General features: G+C 43.1%; 1 protein-coding gene across 5 annotated transcripts in view; it reads left to right on the forward strand.

The window, feature by feature from the left end:
• The window catches only part of PRR5 (proline rich 5), a 70,155-nt gene that overhangs the window by 21,341 nt on the left and 24,644 nt on the right, over positions 1 to 24,170 (forward strand). For 2 of the 5 annotated variants that reach the window (XM_063395276.1, XM_063395277.1), the window contains exons 2-4: positions 1,417 to 1,555; positions 15,455 to 15,568; positions 23,381 to 23,461. In XM_063395276.1, the coding sequence (XP_063251346.1) occupies positions 15,465 to 15,568; positions 23,381 to 23,461 (185 nt within the window). In that variant the 5' untranslated portion in view covers positions 1,417 to 1,555; positions 15,455 to 15,464. Of the gene's footprint in view, positions 1 to 1,416; positions 1,556 to 14,735; positions 15,244 to 15,308; positions 15,569 to 23,380; positions 23,462 to 24,170 lie in introns of those variants that run through there. The other 3 variants (XM_063395279.1, XM_063395278.1, XM_063395280.1) reach the window with 3 other exon arrangements.

The raw sequence follows: 24,170 nt of genomic DNA on the forward strand, positions 1-24,170 counted from the left end.
TCTCACACCATCAGAGCAGTTTTAACATACTCATGCAATGTCCAGCGGTGTCCACAGGAATTGTTGTGGCGTGGCTGTGTTTGTACTCTGTGTTTTTGCACCACATCCCTCACGTTGGTTTTGTTCATGTGTTATGTCCCACATGCTGCTGGGAGTTTGCCTTCCCTGCCTTGGCCCAGTGCTCAGGACACCAGTTCAGGGCTCTCCTAGCTGAGAGTGATTTCTGCAGTTCTGCAGCTCTCTGCTGAGCTGCTCGTGTCTGTGCTCCTGAATGCATGGCAGGCAAAATGCACTGACTTTGCTCAATGTTCTGACTTCAGCTAACACCTCTAAGTGTGCCTAAAATAAGTGGTAACAGGATGAAGCTGATCCCCGTGGAGCAGACAAAGGGGGGACTATAATGGGATTATTCCATTCTCTCAAGTGCAGGAAGATTAATTTGAAAATACATATTTTAAACACATGCAGTCACATCCTTGCAAAGTGAGTATGAAATGTCAAAAAACAAAAGCAAGAGTGGTTTGTACCCAGGATGAACTAAGCCAAAAAGGACATAAATATATTTGTAGTTAAATTTAGCAGTGTGTTAGAGTTGGTACTAATGACTGTGCAAAGTGCAAGACATGAAGGACTGTACTCAGAATGTGGATGCATGTGAATACCACTGTGTTTATGGTATATGTATGTATGTACATATATGTACACACATATCTATGTATGTATGTGTTTATATATACACATATACATACGTACATACATATATGAATTTCCTAATAGTGTTCTATATTTATTGACCAGTTACTTGCCAAAATAATCTTTAAATTACGAAGCTGTTTATGTTGGGGTTAGAAGTCACCTAATTCTTAATTCTGTGCTTCACCTGTTTATCGACTCTGAGGTTGTTAACTGTGTTAATAGTTACCTCAGAGGGACACTTTAAGACCAGCTCAGGGCTGGCAGTGATACTGTACCCAGTGATACTGAAGCCCTAAAGAAAGAATTCCCAATATTTCTAAATTATGCTTTTAAGACTTTCTTTGGCTTTTCAGCACATCTGCTCTGCAAAGCTGATCACAGCAGATCATGCAGCATATTTCAATCCTTTTTCTGTCACCTCCTTAATGTTGGGACACAGAACTGCTTGCACTGTCTGTGCCCTTGGAAGCTCTCCTGCCTTCTTTAGAGATACGTGTAGCTTTTAATGTTAGTGCCAATTAATTCCTCCCTGTGAACAAAATAAAACAGAAAAGGGAAAAGTGCAAGAAGAATTGAGTCAGCAGTGAGCTAGAACAGCACTGATTATTGTGCTTATTTTACTTCTGTGTGTGTCATTATGGGTTTATTAGGGCACTCTTGAAACATATTGTTGCAGAGCAATATTTACAATACTGATCTTTTGTTCATCTTTTGTTGCAGAGGTGACTTTTTTGCAAGGCCCTGACTTTTGTCAACCAGTTTGTATTGCCTGTCAAGAATTTTCATGTTGACTCTTGGAAACCTGCTGCAGAGTCTTCCCTGTTTACTATTCAGTCCTGTTCTCTTCTTCCTTTAGCAGGTAAGCACATGTTTCTGCAATACTAATTCCAACTGGAAAATGTTTCCAAACTCAGACACCTGGAGAGTTCAGTTTGTGGGACTCAGTAGGGTTAACATCTCTCCTCCAAAATTTCTGCCACAGGAAAATACCTGAATAATAATGCAGTACTTTGGTGTCTTTAGCATCAGTGCATGTCAGTCTGCTTCCATCTAGCTTTAATGCAACTCAAAAAATGCCATGTGTGAACTTTCAGCTGGGAATCCATTTACAGCTGAATCAGGATTGTGAGCGAGCAGTACAGAAAATTGCTTGAATTGTTGCTATCTGAGAGGAGCCTCTAAATAACTCTGTGTCCTTGAGGGAAAAAGCCCTGAAGAGGAGAGCCAGAGTGGGTGATGGAGAAGCTGGGGTGTCACCCACCACAGCAGCCTCAAGCTGGATGAGAGCATTCAGCTGCTGTTCACCCAGATCACAGTCAATGCTGCAGAAACAGATTTAGAAACTGCCCTGGCTGGCTGTGCACTAAAGCAACAAGGGATTCTCAAATGACCCATATATGATTTTTATATATATATATATTTACATGGGTGTTGCAAGAAGGGACACTGAACAGCTGAGCTGTAGGAATGTCTTACACAGCTGCAGCTTTTCTGCAGGGGGACCTGACCAAACCCTTAATATTCATTGTTAGAATTGGATTTGTGTTGAAGATTCAAGGTTTTTAGGAAGAAAAGCATTTTTAATGATTTCTTGGAATCGCTTTTGTTAAATGCTAGTCATCAAAGGAGAGTGTGTATGGTGGTGTGCAAGTGCATTTATGTGAAAGGAAAGTAAATGTGCTTACTCTGTCTTTGATGTTGTCCTGTTTTCCTTTTAACATTATCATCACATGTGGAAACTCTTGTTTTTTTCAAAACAACTTAGAAATTTTCCCAGAAAACAATTGTCGGTTTCCTCCTGCAAAAGGATTTTCTTTCTGAATGTATAGAGATTTATTTACTTCATCACTAAATTGCAGAATCTAACCTCTGCCATGGCTTCGGCTTTTTTCCTGTGTTTTTAAAGGAATGAAGTCTTTTCGAAAGGGTTGGCTTTTGAAAACTTTTATTTTGATTTACTTGGTGGTAATGTATGCTTTCTTCTCACTCTGTATGGAGTGGGAATGGTGGGAATTCCTGTTCTGTGCTGCTTTATTGCAGTGCTAGCTCAATTTTCCTACAGTGTTACTTGGTCTCATCCCAGGAAGGGACTTGAGGATCATCTTGTTCCAATCCCCCTGCCATGGGCAGGGACACCTTCCACTAGAGCAGGTTGCTCCAAGCCGTGTCCAGCCTGGCTTGGAACACTTCCAGGGATGTGAAACCTGTGTGACAGCTTTCAGAGCTGCAGCAGAATTTATCTTGTTCTGTAAACTGGGCACAGATGTTTCAAACTGAGAGAAAAATGAGCCCACTCACTTTTACTTGTGCTGCACTTTTTGTCCCTTAGGATTTCGAGGGTGCTGTCAGGTACTGCACCTGGATTCCCTGACATGTGAGTTGAGGATGTCACTAGCAGAGAGGGGGCATTGTACAATGGAAGCTTGATAGTCCCAAGTCATGAGGAGTCTGGGCATTGCTTTTCTCTTCAGAAGTGATTCACCTGGAAAAGTGAGGAAAGGATTACTCAGGCAGGAAGTCCCTGCTTCCTCTGCCTGCGTTATTTCAAGCATACCCAGAAAGTTTCTGCTCCTGAACTTTACAACCCTCCCTAAAACAAATGCCCACATCTGCTCTTAGCTAAATTAACAGTCTACTGACTAATCTGCTACCAAACGTGAGTTCTGTCAGCTGCAACTCCAAATACAGCTCCTAGGAAGATTCAGCCACTGCCAGCAGAATTAAAAGCTGCTTTCATGCTTCACTGAAATATTTTAAGTGTTCGCTGTGTAAAATCTGTCTTTGGTTTGTTCATTGTTAAACTTTTCATTCTTGGTATTCTAAATAACTCAGAGTAAACAGAGACACATGTGTGAGCCCTCTGTTCTTAGTGCAGCATTTGCAAACTATCCTATTATAAACTGTTTATAGATTGCCATGTAGTCTGTAACCTTACTGTGATGGACGTTTCCACCATGTGAGGAGACATTCTTAAGCATTATGCCTTGAGCAACTCACCAGCACCCTGACAGAGAGTTTGCTGACTGGAAATATCAATGTCTTTTGAAAAATCCCTGCCTTCCCACTGCAAATCCAGTACTTTATAACCACTTGGGTTATTTTCTTTGCAAATATGCATTACTTGGCTGGCAATATAGTAAACTTTAGGTGATGCTACAGTTTTATTGTATTCAAATTTTATATTCCAACATACTATTAGAGTTGTAAGTGTTACTTGCTCTTCATTGTGATATGCTATAATTTAAATATCTTAGGAGTCTGGCTGTACTGTAACAGGAGTAATAAAAATAGGTATTGAAGGCTTCAGGCCCCCATTAGTTCACATCTGCAGGCCACAGCCTTTGTAAGTGTTTGTACATGGGCAGTATATGTACATAGGTTTGTACATCACTTTCTGGATGTGTCTTGTGTTGTTTCATGGAAATGTCACAGGTTTCAAATCCAGCACGTGCAGAAGCCTTGGCATGTCAGGGTCAGTCAGAAATGGGGAAGTGACACATTTGCTCTCCTCATGAGGAGACAGAAGTCAGCAGGAGAGTGTTGAGATAATAAAGGAGGTTAGAAGGGTTCACTGTGTCACAGCAGAGGAGCACTCATTTTTACAGTAATTAGTATTATGGGAAATTCCTGGCAAAATTGTAACTGCTCCCTTTTTCGCCTCCTTCAAATACAAAGAGGAGAGCCCAGCAGTAATTTCATTTATTGTTTGATTGTTGTTCACTGATGGAGGGTGTAACTTGAGCTGAAGTCTCCTTAAAATTCCATTTGATTCCCTAGCCAGAAGATGTTCTTAGCCAGTCCTTCTGTTGAGGTCATGTAAGCCTTTGTCCTTTTTCTCTCAATGCCTTTGGTCAGCAGCAGATTCTCCTAGAAATACTAATTTAATATCTCCCAACTTGAAATACCAGCTGAGCTTGTACCAGTGGTAGCTCTCAAAGATTTCTTCATCCAGGGTCAGAGCATGTACTTGAGGAAATTAAACATTCATTAATTGGATGCCAGATTATTTACACTTGCATTATGATCAATCAGGCAAAAAAGACACATTCATGTCATCTAATTTTGGTATTTACAGCTTGGAATACCATATCTACATCTGAAGTACTCACATTATAATCTCTCTGTAACTGGTGGAGAGAACAGGCACATACCCAGCATGACTTTCCTGACCAGGCTGAAATATCCTTTAAAGGATGCAATGCATTGCACCCTGAATGTGCCCAGTTTTCTCCAGCAGTTACAGAATGAGATCTGGGTTTTCCTGTACATTTTCAAATAGCTAGAGCTGAATGAGCTTAAAAAAAATGAAGACCAAACTGGAATGACAGAACTTTACCTCAAGAGTGTCTTAAATGCACCTTCCAGTTCTGACCTCCCAGGCCACTTCACTGCTGTTGCTGTGGTCATGAGTGTCTTGTCTTTCCTCATAGCTCTTACGGAGAATTTAACCAAAAGGAAGAAAGTAATTTAAATGCTGTTTCCAGTTTTCATCCCTTTACTTATTTGCCATCTCATGAATACAGGTAGTAGTAAAGTGTAGGTACAAGCATAAATATTCTGTCTATAGATCTACCTGTTAATACTGTGTAAAATAATTCTACTATATTACAGCTTAAGTCTTACTTTTGTTACATTGAATTTTGCAGTAAGTAAAGAAAGGTGAAAGTAGTACCTTTTATTCCTCTTCCGTTTTCTCCAGGAGGACAGGTCATGTCACTGAGGTCTGAACAATCCTCCACAAGTTAAATAATGAGGATTACTGAAATAGGGCTTCAAAAAAATGTGATATGGGCTGGAAAATTGTTTGGGTTTTTTATAATGTCTTTAGAACTTGTGTTCTGAATTTGAACTGAAACTTCTAGCTGTTTAAATGCCTGGCATTGATAACAAGATAGCATTTCTTGATAAAGGTATTAAGAAAAGTGTGAAATGCAAGTGAGTCCTGGTTCTATTTTCATTAAACCTCTCAACTAGGTCTTAAAGCATCTAATAGTTTTGGATGCTTTGGTTTTGACTTCAAAGTTTAGTCCCTATCATAGGGAAGGAGAGTTATACACTCTTAATAATTCAGCCTTTAAAATTAAGGCTTCTATGCTGTTTATTGGTTTGTTGTTGGGAGTTTTTTTTAAACACTACTGTGTTCCAGCAATAAGTTGGAAAGCCCTTTGCCTTTAAAAAGAATTCTTGAAAACATTTGAACCAAGAAGATATTTTTGTTGAAAGCATTAGATAGGAAACAATACACTACAGTAAAACACCACTCAAACTTTCTATTTTATTCCAGCAGAATAAGTTTAGATGTGTTTACATTTCAACTGACACGCTAAATTCTTTTACAAAACAAGAATTCAGTCAATGAATCAAAAACCTGGATTCAAATTCTTTGGGCCACTTGTAATCAAAAGTTCAGTTCTGGATACTCTCCTTCCTCAGAGAGTTCAGATCCAGATCCAAAACTGTCTCTTGGAACTAATCTCTGTAACAGATGACTAACAAAACCAACATAATGACATGCACATAAATACATGTACATATGTCCTTTTTAACATGTGGAGGATTAGATGAGGGCCAGGATTGTTTTAGATTTATTTAATGAAAAAGTGATTTGAGTGCTTCCCCTGTCCTCCTCCCTGACTCCTCCAGTGTGCTCAAATATTTGTGCAGCACAGACAAACATTGCAGAAAGCAAGACTGTTTTATTTATTTTTAGCAAGAAGATAAAAGTTTTGGTTTAATTTCTTCCTCCTGTGTTCATCAATCAAATTAAACAGATGACCTAACAATTGATGCAAACAAATGGCATCCAAAATTGCACACAGCTATGATTATAATCCCACAGAAGGTACTTTTGCATTTTCTTTTCTTTCCATATGCTGGTGATTGACTCCTTAGAAGGGATTCACCCCTTTCAGGAGAGAGAGAATTGACTGGTTTCCTGAGCTTTTAATTCTGCGAGTAGAAATGTGTTAACTCAATTGGAAAAATATGAACCATGCCAAAACATTACACAGGATGAAATTAATTCCAATTCTGACCATTCTGAGACTGAGGGACGAAAAAAAGGAAACTTTCCCCCCTCCCCCTTTTCTGTCTTTTGACTGATGCCCATCACTGCCCCTTCCATGCCAGCTGGAAAACCCAAAGAGGGGCATCTTTTATTAAAAACCTCACATGATGGACAGCCGTTGATTTATAAACCTTTGGGAGAGTTAAGCTGTTTTCCCCTGTGAGAGGCTCATCAAAGAGTTAAAATGCAGTTAGAAGCAGTATCCTAGGGAGCACGTGTTCACAGACAGGTACATGTTTTACTGGGGATTTTTGTATTTTACATGACTTTTTCAGGGCTCTGTCCCCGCTCACCTGAGGGGACACAGCCCCAGCCCAGCTGCCCTTCCAGGTGCCTCATCAACTCAGGTCTCACTGTGTTCCAACCTTGCACAGATGGGCCTGGAATGAAATTTTAGAAAAAGTAGGCTGACACAAATGGTTTTGCCAGATTTTAAGAGTCAGGGTGAGCAAAGGCTGCAGTTTTTCCACAGGACCGAGCTTTGTCCATCCTCCCGTGATCCTCCCCTCACCGTGAAATGCCAAGTTGGTGAAGTTTGGTGTAAACCTCTTTGTAGAGACCAAAGTATCTCAAAAGGACTTGAAACAGAGATTTGAATGTGGAGATTACCACACTCCAGGCTTTGCCACTCATAAAAGGTTTTCAGTATATTTCTTTTTTCTGATGATATTCCCAAAATGGAGCATGATCCATGGGAAGCAGTTCAAATAAATGCTGCCTGCAAGTCTGAGGCTATCTGGCCTATAACTGTTTGTATGGAGGAGTTGTGCATTCTAAAAACATTGCTTTTTGTACCAGGATCCCAGCAGAACATCCAGGAGCCTTGCTTAAGTTAAGTCCTTCAGCTTTTCTGTTTCAGAGTGTGGGAGCTCAGTCTGAGTGATCTTTAAAACTGCTGGCCCTAGAGCAGCCACCCTGGAAGACCCTGGACGGCTCAGAGCTCCCAGTGCCATGAGGCCTGAAATGTTTATGGTCCCAGCAGTTTTCTGAGGGGCACCCAAAAAAAGAAGAAAAGGGCATGCCTTTAGAGAGCTTGAACTGTTTTGCAATGTAAAGTTACTATAGCCCAAATTTGGAGAAGAGATCATTTGAAATGATGCCTGGTGAACTCAATAGCAGGACTCATCAGGAGAGAGAAACAAAGGACATATCATAACACAGGTGGAAACACAAAGATCTTCCAAATCACGCTTCTGTTCTTCCACTGCATCCCCCAGTAGCTTCAGGGGGCTGGTGTTTATGCTGACTTTTGAGAAGGAGGAGTACCTCAATTAAGTATCTAGTTGTTGCTACCTTATGGGGAAAAAATGTTTTCTGTAAGGAAATGTAATGGAATGTGCTTTACCTCCTCGATAATGAGGCTTTCCTCCTAGGTGATAACTCAGATGTTGATAGCATGTTGTGTCTGATTGAAGGCTGAGACTGGCTAATGAGCTGCAGTGACAGTGAAGAGTTTTTCCAAACCTTGCTGTGGAGTCTAAAAAATTCCATCACTCTGCCATTTGAGATAGATTATTTCCCAGAGCGTCCTGAGAAAACACTCAGAATGTGATAAAACTTGGGAGGTCGTAGTACTGGACCTGCTGACCTGGTGAAATGAAGATTTAAAGGTACAAGTGTAAAATAATTTGTGCAATTAAGGCGCTTTATACTCTGGCTGTTTCCACTGCCCAGTATCTCAGTCTGCAGGGACTGTCTCAGCATAGAAAGTGTGAAGGATGTGTGTGTGAAGGATGGCAAGAAGTCCCCGTTTTTAGGTTCCTGTGAAAGTTCCATCATACTGAGTGCTGCAGAGTCCAAGTGCACAGATAGATGTTGCAATTTTGGATTGTCTTTTAAATCTCTCTGGTGATTTTTCCATTCAGGATGATATCCTTGTGAGGCAAAGGGAGAATGACAAATTCTCTAAAAGAACCCATTTGTATTGAACACCAGGCTTTTGTTGATTCTTGCAGGACTACAGGATTTGTTCCAAAGACCTACAGTACCATGCAAATAACAGCAGTGTAATACCACCAAAGATTCCCCCAGTTTGCAGAGCTGGCTCTTGTATTGCTCAGGTATTAAGTAACCTCCCTGATGTAGGCACAGGAGGGGACAGTAATCTCAGGGCACAGTTCATGTTTCTAGCCATGCTCAGGGAGAACATTACACAAGCAATAAATACAATGGCTTGGAGAGAAATACAGTTTATTACTTGTAACTAACAGCTGCCCACCAGTACAATTCATTAGAAACTCAGTGAGTTGCCCAAGTGGGTTCTTTATCTTGGTGACCTTCCAAGGCAATCAGAGCCTTCTTGGAAGACCTTGAATCATAAATGTTTGGATATAAGAAAATAGCACTGTGCAGCACATGCTTCTGATCTCTCAGGGTTCACAGATTTGGAAGGCACGGTACCATATATAACTGTAGAAGACAGCACTGAGACACTGTAGCTGCTGCATCAAGGTCGTGGTGTTCTGGGAACCAATTAAAATTATGCAAGATAGGCACTTTAGGAAAGAATACACATAGAGCTCAGGAAGGCGAAAAATTATATGTATTATGAGCTCAGATACTTTGTAAGATTAATTCTCCACTATCTTGTGATCTTGTAATAAGAGCAAAAAGCATTTTAAGTGTTTGATTTAGTTATTGATCAGAACTCTTGAGACCTTACTTTCTAAATCAAAATTTAACGTCTGACTTCCATTTAAGAGCAAAGTTTTGACCTGTTTGGAGTATACACTGGTTACAATGGGTTGTTAATTCACTGAGTGGGCAACAGTAATACCTGAAACAGGTACATTTTCACTCAGACCACATCACCTTTCCTGGGGGCATGTGAGTGGAAGGTGGTAATGCCAGAGGTCATGTAATCCAGAGCGTTGGTCCTCACTTTCTCCAGCAGAAACATTGCATTTATTTGGACCACTGCACTGTCTTTAATTCCCTTTACAGAGAGAATACTACAAGCCAGGAGAATTGATTTATCATGGAAAGCTTGATCTTTTGGACGGGGGTGTAACAGGCCTATTCCTGTCCTAACTCTCTCCTAGTGCCTTTATCCTGAAGAACAAGACAAAAAAGATTTAGCTGTCTGCTGTATTTTAAGATCTGCTTGTATTGCTATGCTCTGTAGAACCAAAAACTGCTGACAAAGGTGCTGGGATTTTATGGATGCTTTCAGCAGGTGCGGCTCAATTCACAACCTGTGTTAGATTATGGGACTGGGGTCTATATCTGAGCTCAGGGCCCTGTTTTGGTGGCTGAAGAGCAGAGTGAACCCCCCAAGTGAACAGGTTAAAGAAGAGCTCACACTCCAAACAGGTGCACTGAAGCCTTGCTTCCCTGAGAGCCAGGTGAAGAGCGGTTCAGAAATACTGTGTTAGTACCAACTAACTATTTTCCTTTCCCTTTACATTTAAAAACTGCCTGAGGAAGAATTAGCTAGCCAAGAAAGACAAAAAACAAAGAGGGAGTACAAAAGCAAAGGGTGAAGGAGAAGCAGGAAGGGAGCAAGGTGGGAAGGCTGAGGAGCTCAGTGTACAGGTAATAAATGTCATCCATCAGCAGACTGGGAAAAGAAACTAGAAATGGATGGTTGGTGCAGTCTGGATGGTTCTTTGCTCAGATGCAGGCCTCTCTGCTGAGAAAACCTCCTTGGCACACTCATGCTGCTCTGCCTCACACTGAGAAACTTCTGGAAGGGAAGGTCCAGGAAATGGGCGCAGGTTGTCTGCAGGTTGCCGTGGCATGGGTGGCCGTGTTTGGGGAAGCCAGTGTGTCCCTGAGGCAGGCAGGGGACCTGCAGCAGCCGTGGGTTGCCTGAAGGTCAGGTGTGGAGCTTTGCAGAATGGACTGTTCCCTGCAGAAGCAGCAACAGGGGCAGAGCATCCCTTCCTAGCCTAGTCAAAGGGCTCTTCTTGGAAGGAGATACTGTCACGAGCATTCCTTTGTCACAACCTAAAAGACAATTCCTCCATGAATCCCACATGGAGGAGAGGGGGCAGAAAGCCCAAGTCTGTCCAAAGGGAGACAGCTGTGGTCATGCAGGCATGGTGGGTCACAGAAGTACAGGAGGTGTTCCAAAGGTTGGGAAGATGTCTAAGTAAGGCCAAGTCCTCTCTTACAAATCAGTGCTTGGCTGTGCTGATGGCAGAAATAAGATAAAGGACTAGCAAAACCAAGACTGTCCTAGGAATAACCTCGATAAACAAAAAGGTGACCTTGAGAATGCCTTTATCGCCAGAGGTTGCAGAGAGCCAGTGGGATGGAGGAAGAAGGATGTAAATAGACCCTGTTTGGTTTCATACTTTCTTTACTCTCTTTATTCTTTGTTTTCTGATGATAAAGGTACTTCATGTAAAAAAGGAATTGATGAGTCATAAGGTTTACAACTTCATTTCCTCCTGGCTCTTTTTATTTTTTCCTGATGCTCACATCTCCTTCCTTTCTGCCTCACCCCTTGTCCGCCAGCATGGCAGGATGTGCTGTGCCTTTAAGAAGGCTGTGCTGTTGTGTCAGAAGATTAATTCCTGAGCTTTGGCATGTGTCAAGACATGCCTTAAGTTTTGTGGTGTAGTTTGTGAAAAACTCAAATGGGTTTTTCTAGGGAGATTTTTAACTCCTTTCTGCCACAGAGACACTTTACCATTCCCTTCTTTGGTTGTGAAGTGTACAGCACTCAGCATCACTATAGGAAGTTCTGGGAGATAAAGCGAGGTAGTGGGCTGCTTTTTTTCTTTTCCAGTTATTATTTATCGAGTTGTTTTGTTTCTTGGCAAAGCTCTGAATGGTAAATAAAGCTGAGATGGCAAATTCTCTTACTGTTTATATCCTCCCATTGGTACTGATACCACTGCAATGCTCACCTGTCATTGCAGTAGCAGAGTGGTGTAATCTAAAACTCATTGACCCAAAGCAGTCACAGCTTTATTATGAATTTCATATATTGTGAATTTCTTAATGTTTCCCATTGTGAACATTACTTTTTGCCTTTTTTGCCCTCTCATCATGGTCAAAAAGAAACTTGTAAGTAGACAGTACAATTAAACTGTAAAAATTAACATAATATTATGTAAATGAAATGTAAGTTTCTTTTAAGGTTCTTTTTCTTTTTTTTTTTTTAGCAAATCTCATTCTTTTGAAACGAAGTGTATACTTGGGGAGGACTGCCTGGATTTTTTTTTTCTGATGTTTGCTAGGCACAGCAATACGGTCTTTAAACCACAGGTCCCAGCAAGAATGTTGCAGACATAACTGACATATCAGGAGGTAACTGTGGAGTAACCCTTGAGATTTTAAAAGAAGTGTTTGATATACGGTCCTGGATCTGTATGTCAGCATGGTTTTCTAGTAAAAGCATAAATCCTCTTGAAGTTCCAGCTTGTGTTTATCTACCTCTATATTGTTTTAGGCCCTGAAATAGAAGTAAGTCCAGGTAAGCAGAAATTCCCCCACGACTCTGGCGGGTGTGGGACTTGCTGTGCAGTCACTCGCAGGATGTGGGCCCCACAGATCAAAGATTTCTTTCTAGTAAAGACAGGCCTGTTCTTACAAGGAGAAATGTTGGAGGGGAGGAGAAGGAGCTAGGGCTGCAGTGCCTTCCTCACTGAGGTGGTTGTGTGGCTCTGATTAAACTACTTAACCTTTGAGCTGCAGGTTTTGTGTGAGCTGAATGGTGGTATTAGTGCCACGTACAGCATGCTGGGTTTAAATGAATTAACCTACCAGTACTTTACAGTCTCGGCTCTGTGATTGTGCTGAGTGCAGTTGTTCTATTTAAGAAGCTTGTAGGGCTCCTTACTGAGCCTTTGGGCTCCTTCCAGTCCTCCCAGTATGTCTGACAGTGCTCTCATCCCTCTCCATGGCCAGTGGTGAGCAATCTGAGCCGCTCTGGAAGCGGTGCTGGATTGACAGCACTTCACCAGGGGCTGCAGGAGCACAGCTGCAGCACAAGCCCTTCCCAGGAGTTGTCTCCTGCATTGCTCTCCGGCCACCTGAGCCCCAGAAATCCCCAGCTGCTGTTCCCTGCAGCATCCACTCATTGCTCTGCTGGAAACAGAGGTCCAGATCTCCTGATGTCTCTGCCACCTGCTTGTGGGGTGGCCTGGGCAAGTCACACCACCCACCTCTCCCTTCCTCACTCGCTGAAGTGCAGATTTTATCTTCTCCCTTCATACCCAAGAACTGCTAAGGCCAGGTTAATGAATGACATGAAATCAAGCGTGTCCGTGAACTCACAGCATGGTATAAATATGAAATATTACTCTGCGATTATGGGTGGAGGTAGCCCTTGTTGAAAATCATTTATTTTATCATAAATCAACATTTGGTCAGGTGTAATCATAGAAAGGAGAATGGAGTGTAGACAAAGCCTGTCTCCTGTTACAAAATTTTCAGGAGATTGGAATGCTGGCTCACTTGTGGTTTTGGTACATGTGTTGACTCTGTGTCTAGTACTGGTTACTGAGATTGATGGAGTGACTTATAAATAGAATGTCTTCTACAGGTGTAGTATTTCATCATACAGACAGAATCAAAGAGTTAAAAAATCCAAGGATTTAATCCAGTATAATCACATCTTACAAATCTGTCAAATTCACAGAAAGCGAGAAGCACAAAAGCAAATGAGCTAGGTAGAAGAGGAAATTAGAGGGAATTACATTGCCGCTTGTTTATCTAAGTAGTTGTTTCACTTCACAGGGCAGACAAACATTTTTTCTGAGCCCATAGCAGAAGCTTAGGCTGGGTTATGTTCCCCTGCTCTCCCCAGCCATATTGTCCACAGAGATGGAGAGCCCTTCATCCATCCTTTATTTTAATAAAGCAGCCTTCTGCTGGAGCTGTGCTTGCTCCATCATTTGTAGGCTGTAGAAGACATCTCATCCCTTAGAATATGGAGATAGATATATATATATTTATATAGTTGTATGTGTTTTCCTTTTGCTGCCATATACATAATGAATTGTTGTTTGTTGGAAGGATTTAAACATCAGGAAGAGACTGGGGATAGTAATGCTTTTGTCCATAGGTTACATGTGGGGCTGCAGGTCCCTTCCAAAGTGAAATGTTACATGACATCTACTATGATGCTCGTTTGTATACTTGAGAATTTTGGTATAGGAAAGGCAATTAATACAATGCAAATTCAAGCAGCTGGATGAAACCACTATGGCTAAAACTGGCACAAGATAAAAACAGATTTATTTCTCTAAGTAGTTCTGCAATTGGTTCCCATGGAGCTAACACCAAATACACATTTTGGAAGTAAATATTTATATACAATAATCTTATCTGACTTTGGTTGAATAGTGAGAGGAATTGGTTTTTTACTAAAATGTATCAATATGTGATTTACATAGGGCAGAGCTCTCTGTGAGAAATTGAGTTTTCCTGTAATGTCAGTTGTGTCCTGTTATTTGGACACCAACAAATCTGGTTGTAGCCCGAATCTAGACAATAGGCTATCACGGATGAAAAGAGTAAGTAGAAAACAGCAAGAAAGAAAAAAAAAAAAAGAAAGGATAAGTTCTTCTCTTGCAGCCCTTTTGCAGTGAGGTTGAGGTTACTCTGCAAAGAGCTTTTATGGCTTTTACCAGACTGCAGATCAATGCTGTAGCAACAGAAGAGCAGTTCTTATGTTCTGTCTCAGTCTGTTGCAAACTATCCCAGAAGATTAGCCAGGCACTCCTGGAAATTACCCAACTGCACATGAGTGACAGTGAACCAAGCGTGGGGTGGAGCCTTGTAGCAGCATATCCTTCAGCTCCACTGCTGCAATCAGAGAGAGATTTTTCCTTTGAAGAGAAGACACCTGGAGCTTTTGTAGAAACTTAGTGCAGCTGTTACCGCAATTTAAAAATAAAACAAAACCAATGAAAGGCAGAGACAGGCGAAGCATCTGGCTCTGCTGTGCGCCACCAAAAATTCCTCCAAATGCTAAACCCCAGACCATCACTTTCATCGTGCAGTTGTGTTGCTTGTGAACCCCTTGTGTGTGGCTTTGAGCCAGAGCAGCCTCTGAGGGCGTGGATGTGGAGCTATGAGTGAGAGTGTGAGTGTTCAGTGTCGTAATGTGCCAGGGCACAGGCGATTATGAAACTTCTCAGTAAAGTCTCAGTGCGTCACTATTGGCTGCTTGGCTTTGGGTTTTGTTTTTTCTTTTTTTTTCCTGTCTGTTGTCCTCCAGTTTCGTTTCCGTTTGTGAGTGCAGGAAGAGGGGGAGAGGTTGGGAAATGCTGCGAGACCCCCCCAGGCTGCTGGAGAAGCAGAGCAGTTCCCGTGACAGGTGGAGCAGCGCAGTGCTGAGCGAGATTCCTGGGACATGGTGCCCGGGGCCACGGGGAAGGGAAGCCTTCACACTTGGGACAGCTGTGGTTGCGAGGGGCCCCTTCAGTGTGCTGTAGCAGCAGCCAGAAGTTTGCCTTATTTTTTGAAAGGACTGGAGAAATTATTAACCACAGTTGATGACGTCAGAGTTGATCTGATTAAAGGTTTGTTTTCTTGCTGGCAGAGGTGTGCTCCGTAGAGACTGGTTCTCTCTTCTTTTTTTTTTAAGTTTCTTTTTTGAACAGCAAACGGAGGGAAGCGCTCGCACTGCCGCTGCTGCCGCTGCTCCAGCCGCGCGTGTGTGTGTGTAAACAGGATGGTGTATCTGTAGCTGCCACACGCAAACACACATTTGACCATGAGGACTCTTCGCAGGTTGAAGTTCATGAGTTCGCCCAGCCTCAGTGATCTGGGCAAGAGAGAGCAGGCAGCCTTGGATGAGCGGGGGACCCAGCAGCGCCGGGCCTGCTCCAACGCTACCTGGAACAGGTAAGGTCACACAGCTGGCTGTGTCCTGGCACTGTCCCCGTGCTCAGTGGCTGCTCCGTGGGTGCAGGCTGGGCTCCTGGTGCACACACTGCAGCTCCCACTCAGATCAGCACAGGACTGCCTTTTTTCCCCTTGCTCCTAATCTTTCTCTGAAGGCTGGTACCAAAGAGACCCTGCCTTCCCCTCAGCCTTTGTGACAGAGAGTGACTTGTTTCACAGGGTCCAGCTACAAACACATCTTTGTGTCTGTCTACATATTCTCATTCAAAGCTTATTTGGCTTAAGTTTATTTTTTTTTAATTAATATGCACAACTATTAAAACACTTTTTATTTGCGTATCTATGGCTGTTGATGGTAGTTGATATAGTTATGACAAAGTCTACTAAGTTTACTCATCTTAGTACAAATAGCTGTGTGCGTGTATGTACACATGCAAGCACCTGCACTTTGGACAGGGAAAATAAGCCCTGATTGTTTTGTTTATTGTGTTTATACATTTTAATTCTTTGGCTGTTTTACAAGAAAACCTATGCAAACTTTATGCTGTGAATGTATCAATTAGCTCAGCTATTCAGAAAGCATCTTAATGTCCATTTTGGTGACAATCTTAAATGATGAATCTAAGTCTCTAAATTGTTAGGAATTAAATTATCAGGTCATTAATGAAGATGAAATGTCACCTTCTGGATCACAGCTTGGAGAGTGTCATCTGTAGTATTTTATAATTGTATGGTAGTACAACTGTAGGAAGAAAAACACCAGTGATCTACAGACACATTTGCTAAAATTCTGAGAAAAATAAAATATAAAAAATATCCTATCTTCTGTCCTTCTCACCACTCAATTTGTGGTTTCATGTCTGTACTAAGAATTAATTGTTGAATGCCAGCGGTGCACTAAACTCTGAAACCGTGCTGATCACAAAAGAGACTGAGTTTCTTCTCATATATTGTGCTGTTTGTTGGACCCTGGGCTGATGTGTGGGTGGACAGTGATGGCAGTTCAAGGCTAGACTGGGCCATCTAGAGTTGTGCCTGCTGGGACTTTATTTGGCCAGTAACCCTAAGGGAAGCAGCAGAGAGTAAGAGTCTCTTGGGTGGGGATCAAGGTGACAGAACAGAGTCCCCAGAGCCTTTTTGAGATGGTGTGCTTCCAGAGGTTGTTGGCAGGGGTTAGCTTTTCCAGGTCTTGCATGTGGGGAGGGAGCTGTGGAGGCAGATGTGAATGGAGAGCAGGTCAGGCACCTGCCTTGCTGGGAGGCAGAGAGTTCCAGGCTTGGGGCTGCTGATATTCAGACTAGAGGATTTTGCTAGTTGAGATGAAGCAAGAGTTTGTTACTTTCAATTTGGACAGGGCAGGTACAGCTCTGGCTAGAAGAACTTGCCAGTCAAGGAGCTGGACACCTCCCCATTTAATCCAAACAATTGCACAACTGTCCCATTGCCTGTTCTCTAATAGGTGTCTGTGAGTTGTCCTGTCACTGCTTTGCATGAACTCAAACCCAACCATGCTCTCCACCCCTGGGCTGCCTTTTCCCAGTGTGTGGATGTCCAGGCTGTCCCTTTGGCGTTGTGCTCCCCTGAAATGCCTGGGAGCACCAGTGGGGTTGTTGTGGAGGTGTAAATCAAGTGGGCATTGTCATGTGCCTGCACCAGCAGCTGCCTGGAGCTAGGGCAGGTATTGCAGAGAGGAGCCACTCGCACTCCATGGGCAAAGGGAAGGCTCTTTATTTCTTACTTAGTGCAAGGCTTTCTTCTGAGTGAAAGAGGGAGTGAGGGTAATTCTTCTTTCAGGCTCAAAAAGACTTGTATCATCTCTTGCTTTTAGTAAACTCAGATATTCTACAGGCTGTAAAACCGGGTCTGTATCCTGAGAAGGTCAGGTCTTAAATGATACTGAATTAGATGGATTAAGACATTATCCACTGTAGCCTCTGCCTATCACCAGTGCATGCCCATCTTGACATGTCTATCAGGGTCTGGTCTTGAGGGAATCTGTGTTCATCTCTCCTGGGGAGACTGTAATGTTCATGGACATCTAAAGTTTGACTCACCAGAAATCTGGTCTGGGTTTTTAAAATCTTGGGCTGTGGAATTTGTTTTATTTCTCTGCTGCAAAATTGAAACAACCCAACACAGGACACTTTGCATACGTTGGTTTACAGGAATATTTTCCCTTCCAAATTAAATGATTGCTTGTGTTGTTTCATTCTGTGTAAGCCTAAGAGCTTGCTGATCAAGGAAGCACCATCAGAGCTTTCCCCTCTCACCAAGCCTGGCTGTTCTATATTTAAGTGTCTGCTGTTTTCTTGCCTAATGTTAGCAGCTGTGCCTGGGTGTGGCATGTGTGTATCTGCTTTTCAAAGGAGCTGTGATTCAAGTTCAGGAGAACTGAAGTGGGGAGAGTTGAAGCACAGCACACGTCGGGTTGGGCTCTGCACAGACTGGCTGATCCCGTGCTGAAAGGCAGATCTTTGAGGCAGAGCAAGGATGCTGCCCCTGGCCATGCCAGCGATGGAGAAGCTGAAGTGCTGCTAGTGAGGTCTTCTGCAGGACAGCAGCTTCTGGAGGAGGGGCTGCCCTTTGGCCCTTGTTCTGTGTGTGGCCACCGTGGTCCAGTGATGTCCCCTCTGCCACCTCCGCCCCCTTCACAGCAGTCTCAGCTCAGGCTGTTCATACCTGAGAATTCTTTCTGCATTTTGACACCGGGGAGGACAACCTGAGGGAGCCTAATTCAGCTTACTGGGGGAATGTGGCACTGTGGTGGTAAGGAAGATCAGAATGAAAATGCAGTGAAACTTCTCAGCACTGTTACATCAAAGGGAAATTGGTGCCAAGCTGCTGTCTGCTATTAGGCAAATGAGACTTTATACCGTGGCTTTTTCCGAGCTTGCTTTCCCATGAACCCCAGATCTGTGCAGCAAAACACAGTCGGTGCAGTTAACTAGCAACCAACAGCAACACAGCGGAGCAGTACACTTCATTACAGCTCACAGAATTTGCATTGGATTAAAATAGTTCAGATTTTTTCACTAGCACTGTCTTCAGTTCCTGTTCTCCCCCTCAACCCCCATTTCTGCTTCAGGCAAAAAATGAGGGCTGAATGCTGACTAAACCAATTGGACTGAGAAACCCCTGAGTCTGAATCCTGAGCTCACACACCAGGGGGCCCACTCAGGCCAAATAAAATCCGCGGCAGCGTTTTCATTCTGACTGAGCTAGCACAGACTGCCTAATCAGGAGCTGATACTGTCTGAGTTGTGCTCTGGGAAAGCCTCCAGTCAAAGGCTCTTAGATCCTCTTTGATGTAAGAAAATACGGAAAATTCACAGAGACATGAAGGAATAGGAGATGGCAAAGAAAAGGGGAAGAAACAGGTATGTTGCTTGTGACATTGGTGAGATCAGCAGTAAATCTGAGGAGACATACCAAATTAGAAAGGATTTTATTGCCTGGGCTAATTTTTTACAGCGTTGTAATAAGCACAACAGCTTGCTGTAAAATAACTTTTACAGCCATGAAAACCGTATTTCGTCTCCTAATTTAAGATGAATGTTTTTCAGATCACAGGAAGGCTTTTCCAGTGGAGAAAATATTCCAGACCAGCATTTTTTTCTCTTTCTTCTGTTATTCAGTTTTTATTTAGAAATATTTTAAAATATTTCTGCCTGTCTAAGGATCACCCTTTTTTCCCTGACCCTTTGTTTGAAGCCCTCTGTGGAGTGTTTGGTGCTCTGTGTGCATGGGGGGCAGACAGAATCTCACTGTGGGGTGGTGAAGGAGCCCAGCCACCACTGCTTTCCATAGAGCATTTTCCAGCCATGACTGCAATAACAGAAGGTGGTGGCAGCTAATTGCTGCTGCCTGTAGTCCTCCAGAATAATTTATAACTCCCTGAATGCAGGAAATCAGTCTTCTTCATCCTCTAGTCCATAGAGATATTAACTCTTAGCAACAGCTCTGGGAAATCCCCTCACCTGTCTGTCTAAATTTCTTGGTTTGTAAGAGCAGTGATTATAGTTGGTGAGGTGAGTCAGCTAATGGCTCCTTAACTCTTGGAAGAGGGAGTTTTCCAGACCAGCTTATTTTCACTTGTATGACCAAGTGCTTAATTGCAGCCTATCCCTCTTTGCAGGTTGCCTTACCTTGGGTAGAAATTCCTGGAACAAGTGAATTAGCATCTGCAGGCTTATTTTGGAAGGGTCAAGGCCTCATGGAAAGCTGGTGGAGTTGCAGCTGGACTGAAGCTGTGCTGAAAATGGGCTCTTCCCAATTGGATTGAGCTAATTCAGAAAAATGGTGTTTTACTCTGGAGCAAGGGTGTCTTCAAAGAAGGTTTTGATGCAAGCATATCAGGTTAATTATTGTTAATTAGCTGTTCATGTAACTGTGCAGAGGAAATTTGCCCTGACTAATTTAGTCCCTTTTGAAAGTGAAAATGTTGTCTTTAACTGCCTGGTAGTCAGAGGGTGTGATTATTCACACAGCATTGTTTTTTCTTCTGGGCTTCACCTGGAGCACTGGGAAGGGAAGAATTTGCAAACACTGCATAAAAATCACTGTGGTATTTTCACCTGTGCTGTTTGCACACAAAGGCAGTGACTGCTTTAGAGAACTAAAATTATCTGTGTGATGTTTATGGGATGTTGACGTTGGCCAGTCCTGCTGCTTTGCCAGGAAATGCCAAGCTGGGGGGGCCATGGCCACGGTTGAAACACACAGGAGATCAGGACTTAAAAGAGTTGCAAGCCCAGCTTCAGAGTTGTTCCTCATATTAGTTGTTCCTCATATCTTCCTGTTTCTGACCTGGTAGAAAACTATTTTAATTGCAATAGTTTTTTCCATCTTGGCTTTCAGATGTCAGTGAAAGAAAAATTGTGGGTGGTACTGGAGGGAGCCAGGCTCGGACCCCAGTGGTGTCTGGATGGACAAATAGCAGCTCAGGGGAGATGCATGGAGGGATGTTTTGGTGGTATTGAGCTCTGTAGGCAGTAGCCTGTAATTGATGGATACTATGCAAAAATCAGAATAATCCACCCCACTCTGCCCACCTTGACCCTGCCTCTGTTTGGCTGGCTGGGAGTGCCATCAGCCAGCATGCAGCTCTGTGCTCCAGGGATTTACACCTTCCAGATCCCTTCATGGTGAAGCTAAGGGTGGGGAAGTCTGTGCTGTGTGTGCTGGAGCTGCCATTCCCAATGTTTTGGTCAGCTAGAGCCACCTCCTCCTCTGGAGGTTCAGTCAAATGTGGAATGAGTTCTCTTTCGAAAGGGATGAAGTTGCTTAGGCTGCTGAGTTGATTTTTGTGGCTGTGAGTTGTAGGTAATTTTCTTTGGTAATCCGTAGCTACTGTGGGATAGATAAGTACAACACTGCTGGAGCCATCTGACATTTTGTCATTCTAAAGGCAACCCCCCAAAAAAACCTGGTCTCTTCAGTTTTCACATCCTATTTCCCCTCCTCCACCGAGCCTGCTCTGTAGAGCTTTTTGGGCTCTACTGGACTCTTTTTTGTTTCCTGCAGTAGAGTGTTCCTGTGCACACACTTACACACAAAGCAACTACAGAGAAGGTGTTCACAGTAATATTACTGCATGAGTGTACCCATTATTAACTTTCATGTTGTAAAAGAATTACAGAAGAGAGTTCACAAGGCATTTTGAGTTCAGGTTAACTATTGCAATATAAGTTTAATTATGTACATTACTGACTAAAGCCTCAATGAAAGCTGGTTGCAGGCACAGGTGAAGTGATCCACCCACTTCAAGCATCTTGCAGGACTTTTGTGTGTAAGCAACAGCTCAGATTTTCTTTACACCAAAAGGTTGAACCATTCTGACCAAATCTTTTTAAACAATCACTTGTTATAGAAACCCCCTGATTTAAGCAAGGTCTGGGTTTGCTTTTTTTCATTAGCAAGACTTGTTTTCCAGACAAGGATATTGACCCTCACTACAAGGGAGATCCAAGGCAGATTAAAAGTTCACTGCTAAGATGTTTTGTGTAGATGCTATATGTATTAGCATATATATATGTGTCTGCTATACAGACCATGAGTTAAATGCTCACAACCTGTCCTCTTTAATTCTGGTTTAAAAAGCTTGTTCTCTCTTACTCCTTTGAGGAATAATAATGGACCTGTTAAGCTGGAGAGAGAAGACCTCTCCCTCAGAAAGAGATAGAGCATGTTGCTTTTTAGTAGAGATGTTTAGTCATTCTTCCCTGCAGAAGTCTGGCAAGGAACATTGCAAAGTTCATTTCTGAACCAGAAGAGCGTGTAAAGACTGCTTGTTTTATTCACTACATTAATCCTACTTCCCATATTACTCATAATATTAAAAGAGCCAAGTCACTTCACTGTATACCAGAGACATTTATCTGCCAATTTTCAAGTAATCATAAATTGAGTGTGTCTGTATGAGCCAGCCAAAATAATCTGGGTTAGATAGTGAATGTATGTCTGTGCTTGTGGGTGTGGGGTGAAAGAGGGACTGCTGTGGCAGCAGTCGTGTGTAAGGCCTTGGAAACCTCTTCAAAGGAGCAAAAGCGAGAAGAGGATCACAGTTCTCACATCTCTCTGCACCTGTGTTTGTCCACAGCGGGTCAGACCCTTCACCTGTCACTTTTAGTTTCCTTTTTCCTTAGATGAGGTGGCTGAGCTTTTCTGATGGTGCAGCTGTTGCTGTTGCATGCCTGTATTTTGAACCTCTCAGTGAAGTGTTGAGTTTACCTCCCAACCAGTCCTCTGCTCCCAGCTGTCCTGTCCTGGGCCTGGGAGAGTTTAACGTGGACACTGACATTCCTGAGGCACTCTCTGCTGCTGGCACAGCTCCTGCAGTGACATCTCCTTGCACAGGGAGCAGCCCTGGGCAACTGGATGTGGCCCTGGGTGAGGCCAGAGCTGACCAAGTCTTACAGCACCTGAAGGGAGCCTAGAGGAAAGGAGAGAGACTTTACAAGGACATGTGGAGACAGGACAAGGGGGAACAGCTTCAGATTGACAGAGAGTACGTTTAGATTGGATGTTAGGAAGGAATTCCTCCCTGTGAGGGTGGTGAGGCCCTGGCACAGGGTGCCCAGAGAAGCTGTGGCTGCTTCATCCCTGGACACATTCAAAGCCAGGCTGGATGGGTCTTGGAGCAATCTGCTCTTGTGGAAGGTGTCCCTGCCTATGGCAGGGGGTGGGACAGGATGATCTTTAAGTCTTTTCCAACCCAGAGCATCTGTGATTCTTTGATAGGCTCTTCCACCAGTAGGAATCAAGCTTCCTCCCCCTGGAGACTTTAGGAACAGATACTGACCACCTTTAGCTCCTCTTCACAAGACACAGCAACCCTACACCCTTGTACCTCCAGGATAGGCAGATCTGGTCCCTGTCCTGCTTTCCAGAGCTCTAAAGCTGATTGCTGCTGCCTTGCACACACTCCAGGGCAATGGAAGCTGTTAATTGTCTCTGCAGTGAGCCATAGAGATAAAAACTATACTCTCAAATTCTTCAAATGCACTTAATATGTGAATGTGTTAAAAGTTATAGTTGACATAATTAAAGTACTTCAAAATATTGGCCTAAGTTTTTGAAATCACTGATTTTAAATGTGCAGCTGTTGAAGTCACTGAGTTGGAACAAATCAGAAAGAACTGATTTTCAAAGATGTTATCTATTTTCTAGGCAGTAATTTCCTTTTAAGCATCAGGGATGGGTAGAGTACCAAAAGGTCCTGAAGTGTCTCAACAGAAATGCTAGGATAATTGTGGAGGTGATGCCCTTCTCGAATCTTACTGGGTGCTAATGACTCATCCTGTCCTCTTGCAGCATCCACAATGGAGTGATTGCAGTATTCCAGCGTAAGGGTCTCCCAGACCATGAACTTTACAACCTCAATGAAGGAGTCAGGTAAGAGACTCGCTGTGCAGGATGTTCTCAGCACATGCTCAGCACTGTTTGCCAGCCCTGGCACTTTACAGCTTCTGCAGAGTGTTAAGGTTTTCCTCCCAGTGGCAGTTTTGACCAGCACAGTCCATTTTACCTCAGTAATCGCTGCTGCTGCTGTGTGTCAACATCTCACTGTGGGCCAGAGCTGATCCCTCCTTCTGCAGAATGAATTCAGCCCTGAGCAGAGGGGTTTATTTCAGAGTCCCTCTTGAAGTGCTGGTTTCAAACTAAGCAAGGGAAAACCTGCACCCCTCTAGTGATTCAGCCCTGTTGCAGGGCAGTGATGCTGCCATATCCAGAAGTGCTGCTCTCAGGTGCTTCCCTTGCATCCGTGGAGGAGATGAAACCTCCAAGCACTCAGTGAGACATGGCAAGGAAAGATGTCCTGCCTGGTGGTCCCTTAGATCTACTGCTCCTTCCTCACAGCATGGAAGTGTGTGAAGTGACAAAGCTGTCCTGTCAAACACCATGGCCTGAGCAGCACTGTTGATGTTTCCAACTTCTTTCCCATATTCTGATGATACTGTCTGCAACAGCCTGTCAGCCAGTGAGATGTGTAATGGGAACTTTCTTCCCTTTAAAAAAAAGTGAAAATCCTACCATTTGAGTTAAGTTACAGCTGAAAAGAAAATTTATCAAGTTGATATCTGAATTTACAGCACTTCACATT

The sequence above is a fragment of the Prinia subflava genome, chromosome 4 (genome assembly GCF_021018805.1).
Source record: "Prinia subflava isolate CZ2003 ecotype Zambia chromosome 4, Cam_Psub_1.2, whole genome shotgun sequence".
NCBI classification, from domain to species: Eukaryota; Metazoa; Chordata; class Aves; order Passeriformes; family Cisticolidae; genus Prinia; species Prinia subflava.